This window comes from Gossypium arboreum, chromosome 8 (genome assembly GCF_025698485.1).
Source record: "Gossypium arboreum isolate Shixiya-1 chromosome 8, ASM2569848v2, whole genome shotgun sequence".
Lineage (NCBI taxonomy): Eukaryota > Viridiplantae > Streptophyta > Magnoliopsida > Malvales > Malvaceae > Gossypium > Gossypium arboreum.
The window spans coordinates 17,696,923-17,704,640 of NC_069077.1; the positions used below are offsets into that span (position 1 = coordinate 17,696,923).

The window sequence follows — 7,718 nt, forward strand, 5'->3', positions numbered from 1 at the left end:
TTCAATTGTGCTTATGATTAAAATGTGCATATTATATTATATTGTCTTTAAATATTCAGATTATAGAAATGCCACTGAGTTTTACTCAGCGTACGGTTTTGTTTTCTGTGCGCGGGTTAAGTACTTAATTTTGATCATCGATTTAGCATCCAACAACGATCCCGAACTCAAATATGGTGATGTTTATCTTTTGTGTCGGCATGTATCTAGGGTATCTAAATGTTAGTTATTTTGTGGATGAAATGTATATGAGGTTATATGTATAATGTTGGCTCAGTATATGTATATAATATGTGTTTGTGTTTAAAGCGATAGTATAGTATGGTAAATGGAATAAAAGCTTAGTATATGCTTATGAATTTAAGTTAATGTTTTAAGTATATATATGAGATAAATTGATGAATTTTGGCATGTTTATAATTTGAATTTGAATGATGTTTTAATAATATAAATTGATGATATAAATGTGGTACCAATGAGGGTACATTGGTTAGGCACATAGGATGATTATTTTGACATGATTTGAATGTGTTTGATTGGTTTTTGACATGAATATTAAATGATACGAAATGTTTGAATTTTTTTTCTGTTTGATAGGTAAACTCTGGTAATGCTCCGTAACCTGGTTCCAACAAGATATACGGGTTGGGAGTGTTTGTAACATTCCGAAATAGGGCCTAAACGGAACAGTGGTTGCGAAACCACAAATTAGGGTAAAAAAATAAAATAAAAATATTTTATTATTATTTTGAGGTTCATGGTATGATTACATGATTGTGTGAAAATTTCGTGATAAAATTCTATGCATAAAGTGCTTAAATTGAGGTTAGGGACTAAATCGAATAATTTGCAAAACTTGCATTCTAGAAGTTTTAGTATGAAATTATTTTGGAATATTAATTAGGAGATCTTAAATGGTAATTTGACAAATTTTAAGTTCATGGACAAAATTAGGACATGGAAGGAATTTTTGAAAGTTTAGTAAGGAGGGCATTTTGGTCATTTAGTTATTAACATTAATAAAAGGTAAAAAGATGATAAAATTGTATCATCTTCTTCAAGTTACCAGCAGAACCTTACCTCTCTCCATAGCTGGGGTTTCTTCAACTTTCAAGCTTCATAGTAAGTGATTCCAAGCCCGCTTTTAATGATCTTTACGTTTTGAAGTCCCTAGCTCGATAAAGCTTATGCTAGCAATAATTTAAGTTAGGAATCAAATTTGGAAAAATACCCATAGGTGAAATTTGTGTATTTTGATGTTTTATGATGGAATATGAGGTTTTAAATTATGTTAGACAACTTGTGCTACTTGGTTTTAAGTGAAAACGAGTAAAAGGTTTAATCGGTAAAATACCTAATAGTCATAAGTACATGTTAGTGTGTGAATTTGATGTTGCCATAGAAGGAAAAATGATCAGCATGTCATAAAACATAAGAAAATAGGATGAAGTTTAATTTACGAGCCTTGGGGCAAAAGTGCAAATATGTGAAAGTTTAGGGGCAAAATGTAATTTTGCCAAAGTTTGAGTAAAGGGTTGTTTTGATAAATGTTGATATTAAATAAGCTAAATTTGCTATTATAGATCAAGAAGAGCGAAATTCGAGAGTAGATCGGGAAAAGAAAAGTAAAGGACTAAATTGTAAAGTTTAGTCACATTTTGTATCGAGGTAAGTTTACATAAATAAATGCAATATTCTTTTATTTTACATTATTATTGTCAATTTCAGCATTTATATATTTATGTTATGAAAATATTTAAAGTCGAATTTAAGGTGAAGTGACAGAGGAAAAGTGTTAGAAAGCCCGGTTGAACACTAGGAATGTTAGGATATTAGGGTTGACAGATGAATCGAAATGAGCCATGTAAGTCCATATTAGAAATATGGCTTTGGAGACAGGATTGAGCCATGTAAGTCCATATTATATATGGCATTGGAGACATGAATAATTCATGTAAGTCCATGTCAAAGACATGGCATTGGCGAGATATTGATAGACAGAGCGACCCTAGTATCCTTAGTATTCCGAGTGGTTCAACAGTCGAGATCTGAGTTAAATTACAGTGAATTAATAGCAAAGGAAAAGTAGATTATACTTATGAAAAGGAAAGGTCGTAAGAAAGAAGGTAAGGGAATAAAGAAGAAGATAGAAATTGAGAAGTAAAGAAATTTATGATGTTAGATGATATTATGCATAATTATCCATTATGTTGAATGTTGTGATTTATTTGCTTGTAAGCTTACTAAGCCTAGTGCTTAATCTCTTTATTTTCTTCTTCTTATAGTACTTATCTAGCCACTCGGGGATCGAAGGAAACGTCGAGGCCGATCACACTATCAAAGAAATAACTCAAGATGACGTTTTGTTTTGTGTATGGCATGTATAGAAACTTAGCCACTTTTGGTATAATATGAACAATGAATGATGTGTAAATACTTGCTAGTGATTAGCTAATAAAATGGCCGATGATATGCATGTTTATTAATATGTATGATTGAATGGTGATTATCACATGAAAATTATGAAAAATGTGAAAGTAACCTAAAACAGATTCAAGTAACAGCAATGACGTAAATTTGAAAAATCACTAAAAATTGTATAAACATAGTTTGAAGATGAATAATATATGAAATTAAAGCTTATTATGTCTATTTTCTTATGGAATAAGAAAAATAGGTAAAGATATTATATTTCATGATATATCTGAGTTTTAGTGAAACAAGGTCAGAGCGATTTCTAGAACCCCTGTTTCAACTTTGGAAATTCACCATAAATTGTAAAAAACTAATTAGAAGGTATACTTTATATGGTTATAATCCTTGTTGAGTTTAGTTTTAAGAGAAACAAACGGCTTAGTGATATGAATTTTGTACAGGAAGAAACATGGTTCGTAGTAACAAGAGGTTAGTGCAATCGAGTTTTGAAACAGGGGAAAATTTAACTAATAAACTGTACTAATTGGCTAAGTCAAAAATTCTAGAAAAAAATTAGTAGATATATATATGAGTCTAGTTTCATGAAAAATTTACGGATCTTAATTTTGAGTTTTGAAACTCGAGAAATGAATTTTTAAGTAACCATGATGCAGAAAAACAGTTTATTCTGAAAATTAAAATAAGTGATTTAGAGTTGTTTAAAAGGTAAGATAAGTTTAGTAACACCTCAAGCTTGACTCCGGTGATGGTTTCGGGTGTGGGGGCGTTACAGTGTTACAATCATCCATGTCAAAGAGGGTTTTGCAACAAACAAAGCAGCTTCTCTTTGAATTGTGTTAGGGCTTTGGTGGAAATTAACCATGAGAAGGAATAGAAAATGCAAAGATTTAAAGGATTTGGTGAGAAGATTTTAGATGTGAAAATATGAAGGGATGGGGAAAATGATGTAGAGATGAATCCAACATTAAGCTATTGTTGGAGCTAGATATAATTAATTCAACCCAAGAATGGAAAAATGCTTTTGAATCCCAGAAGAGGGATATGGGGATAGTAATTGGAAATGTCATTGTAGAAGAGATTACAAGTGAAGTTTGGGATTGGATAGTGTTAATTTAAATGTCACAATGAATATGACATTTCAATTCTAGTTCTGTTACGAATTCACTTTGAGAAGTTTTAGTATGATCATTAAAATCTCTACAAACATGTATATAGGGTTGGACATTGCTCAATGCTAGTTGGATATTTGGTGTATAGATGTTTAAATGTCACTGTTGAGTTTGTTTGGTGTATAGATGTTTGATATTTTTCATATATAAAAAAATGTGAATAACTATTGTTTTTGGATCAATATTTGTAATTTTGGTAACTATGATTCCATGAGATTATGTTTTGTCATTCATATTAGACATGTAGTGAGATGATGTAGTAGATTTGGTAAAAGAATTTGTCTCAAATTAGATGGCTGGAATCACCCATATGACAAAATGTATGTGTGGAATTAGAGGGTAGCATTTGTCGGGGACTGGTAAAAGAATTTGTGTCAAATTTGATGGCTAGAATCGATTCCCTTTGCAAAATGTCAAAAGTACAACCTTCTCCTATAGATGAACCAAATTATATTAATAATATTATTAAATTTTTTATTTTTATTTTATTAAACTGTATTTAATAATAATTTTATTAAAATATGATTAAATTATTTATTATTTATTATTAAATATTAAATAATTCTATTAAAATTTAATAACAATAATCATTTATGTACAAAAATTCTGCTAGGTGTATTCTGATCATTTAAGCCTTTTTCCTTATGTTATTACAATATTTATTTCATTCAACCAAACAACTGGATTACTTGATTTCATTACAACCCTATTACATTCCTCCAACTAAACATAGTGTAAATATATATATCTCTAACCAGACCTAATAATCTGATCACTTACCCATCACAATATCCAATAATATGTTTCATCATTCACCCATGCATTTTTATTTTAAATTTTAACCATTTTCTTTTCTCGACAATAGGTTAATATTATAAGATATAAAGAGGTAAAAATCCTGTGGTATCAAAATAAATTTCATATCCCAACATGGAACAAAGTCATAAACATAAAAAACCATCATATTTTAAACAAGGAACATTGTCTAATAGGCACCTAACCTGCAATAATTCTTCAAAACATGACAAAAACATATCTGAAAATATTGGTAGACTTTGTAGCTGACGTAGAAGTAAAAACATTGCAGCTGATTTCAGCACAGATAGGACATATAAGAACGTCCGAGAATTATTGTGTTTTGTAGTTAAACTAATCTTGGATTTATTACGTAGGTCTTTATTAATGTTCTTCCGTATGTAGTTCAGCCTTGATGGCAAATGCAAATAAGAAATACTAATTTTCCTTTTTCTTTTTCAGTCCCTCACAAAGAGATAACTTAATTTAGAAGAAAAGCGAGCCGTATCTTCTTAAAAGTTTCCAGTCTGGTATAGTCTTCGTCGGCTTACCAGCTGAAAACAGTCGATTTAACTATTTTATTCGAAAATGAAAAGGTTACCTCTTACCTGCTACGCCAAACTACAGCCTCATATATTTAGAGTATATTAATAAAACGAAGACATGAATGGATTGAAGCTAAAGCATAAATGTGAGAACCCAAAGTTAAAGGAAATTTATAAGAAACAAAAAAAAAAAAAAAAAAGAGTTTCACTATTGTATAAAAACCGTAAAGCAGATATCAGAGAAGTCATGCAAGAGATCAATAATTAGTGAGAAAAAGGAGAGAAGAAAGATCATAATCATGGCAATGAAAAGCAAAGTGCTCATCGTTGGGGGAACCGGCTACTTGGGGAAGAGGCTAGTTAAGGCAAGTTTAGCACAAGGCCACGAAACTTACGTGCTGCACAGGGAGGAGATAGGTGTGGATATTGAGAAGGTGCAAATGCTGCTATCGTTTAAGCAGCAAGGGGCTCACCTTGTGACTGGTTCGTTGAACGACCACCAAAGCCTCGTGAAAGTGGTGAAATTAGTAGACGTGGTTATTTGTGCAATATCCGGTGTTCATATCCGTAGCCACCAAATACTGCTTCAACTCAAGCTTGTTGATGCCATCAAGGAGGCTGGGAATGTTAAGGTATTATACTATTATTAGCTAATTTTGATGTAATGAATCTGAATATTGATTCCTGGCGTTTGGATTTGATGTAATGAATGTGACAGAGATTCCTGCCATCGGAATTTGGAACTGATCCTGCAAGGATGGAGAATGCAATGGAACCTGGAAGGGTTACATTTGACGACAAAATGGTGGTGAGAAGAGCAATTGAAGAAGCCGGAATTCCTTTCACATATATCTCTGCAAATTGCTTTGCTGGTTACTTCCTTGGTGGGCTGTGCCAACCAGGTTTTATCCTTCCTTCAAGGGAACAAGTTCGTTTGCTTGGAGATGGCAATCAAAAGGGTAAGCCAGTGCATGCATTTACAACTGATTTCTTCCTTTCTTGGTTTGGAGAATATTATAATTATAAGGCTGAAATTCACCATATAAACAATTCTTTTAACACATTGGGCATATATGCAGCAATTTATGTTGATGAAGATGATATAGCAACGTATAGCATCAAAACAATAGACGACCCTCGAACCCTAAACAAAACAGTGTATATAAGGCCACCCCAAAACATACTATCTCAAAGGGAAGTGGTCCAAATATGGGAGAAACTCATCGGGAAAGAGCTGCTCAAGTCTTCCATTTCAGAACAAGAGTTTCTAGCAATTATGAAAGGTGATTATTATGGGTATTGTTTAAACAATTAATTAATAATTAATAGTGAATATATAGTAATGAAATTTAATATGCAGAACAAGATTATGCAGAGCAAGTTGGATTAACACATTACTATCACGTGTGCTACGAGGGATGCCTTGCCAATTTTGAAATAGGTGATGGAGCCGAAGAAGCCTCCAAGCTTTACCCTGAAGTCAAGTACACAACGGTTGAGGAGTATATGACCCGTTATTTATAAACTATAACCCTGCCCCTTCTTTATTTCTTATCCATAATAATAATGATAAAAATTTCTTTATTTATATTTGTGTGTGTAAAATATTCCAATTTGGAGTGATATTTAAGCTGGAATATTGCTATCATGGTCCCTTTTTTAACTTTTTATGATTTAAATATTTTATCTTAAATTAAATTAGATTGTGCTTATATGCCATCAACATTTTAATACATTATGTTTGCCAAAGCTAACTTAAAAATAAAAATAAAAATAAAAATGCAGTAAGCTATATATATAAAAGAAAAACAGACCAAAAGTGCAGTAAGCTTATCTATAATCTGTAGACCGATGATAAAAGTTATCCCAAAAAATGAGATTTCTCAACTTGAATTGTTAGTGGACGAGTAAGCTTAGAAATATATAAAGATGTGAAGGGTAATTGGGTCATTCAATTTTAATATAGATAATATTATATAAAGAGAAGAAAACAAAGTCCAAAAAATGAAAACATGAGAAATATATGTAAATTTATGTCCTGTTTTTATTTAATAATTTAATAATATCTTATTTAGATTACGTTTCTAGCTACGTTGATATAATCAGCTCAACAATTTCTGATTTTTAGTACACCTTTTAGTAAGGTTGGAATTCAGATAAAATTTTAATAATTTATTAGAAAAGAAAAGAATGAATGAATTTTATAGGATTCTCAATAAATTCTTCAAATTCTTCTAAAAAGATATGATTTTTTATTCGCTTTTCACGTTTCGTGAATACTTGAGACATTAAGAAATATCGAGTGAGACACTTAAGTTGTAAAATAATAGTATCATGATAGGTTTTGAACTTAAGGCACATGAATTTTAAACCTTTTTTTTTTTCTAGAGAATGAATTTTAAATTTTTAACTTAACCATTTCAAATTTTTATAAATATATCTTTACATATGTCTTTCTTCGCCCAAGCTCAAAGGTTCACCTGAAATTTGGGAGAGTTTAAGTAAAAATATTAGGCCTGAATAAAATATGGGCCGAACTCTAGCTTGAACATTCAAGGTCCGGTCCCAACCCGATCTATTTTCTAGTTTTGTATATATATATATATTATGTTATTATTTCGTAACTTTTTATACTATTAATATTTTAACAATCCAACCATTGAATTTTTAATATATTTGTACTTATAATGCTTACAAATTTTTTAATTGATTCGATATCTTTATCGATCTATATAATTTTCTATATTAGATATTTAACGCTAAAAGGTTTTTT

The 7,718-nt window shown here is 30.8% G+C and overlaps 1 protein-coding gene across 1 annotated transcript; it reads left to right on the forward strand.

Annotated features, from left to right (window-relative positions):
* Positions 1–5,035: 5,035 nt before the first annotated feature.
* LOC108468899 (bifunctional pinoresinol-lariciresinol reductase 2) lies at positions 5,036–6,593 on the forward strand. The gene is made up of 4 exons (XM_017769766.2): positions 5,036–5,577; positions 5,664–5,904; positions 6,025–6,228; positions 6,306–6,593. The coding sequence occupies exons 1-4, from the start codon at positions 5,245–5,247 to the stop codon at positions 6,467–6,469; spliced, it is 942 nt and encodes a 313-aa protein (XP_017625255.1). The 5' UTR covers positions 5,036–5,244; the 3' UTR covers positions 6,470–6,593.
* Positions 6,594–7,718: the final 1,125 nt, after the last annotated feature.

Coding starts and splice junctions, on each gene's coding strand:
- LOC108468899 (XM_017769766.2), top strand. CDS start 5,245: ATGGCAATGAAAAGCAAAGTGCTCATCGTTGGGGGAACCGGCTACTTG. Junction 5,905..6,024: donor TGGAGATGGCAATCAAAAGG/GTAAGCCAGTGC, acceptor GCATATATGCAG/CAATTTATGTTGATGAAGAT. Junction 6,229..6,305: donor GTTTCTAGCAATTATGAAAG/GTGATTATTATG, acceptor TTTAATATGCAG/AACAAGATTATGCAGAGCAA.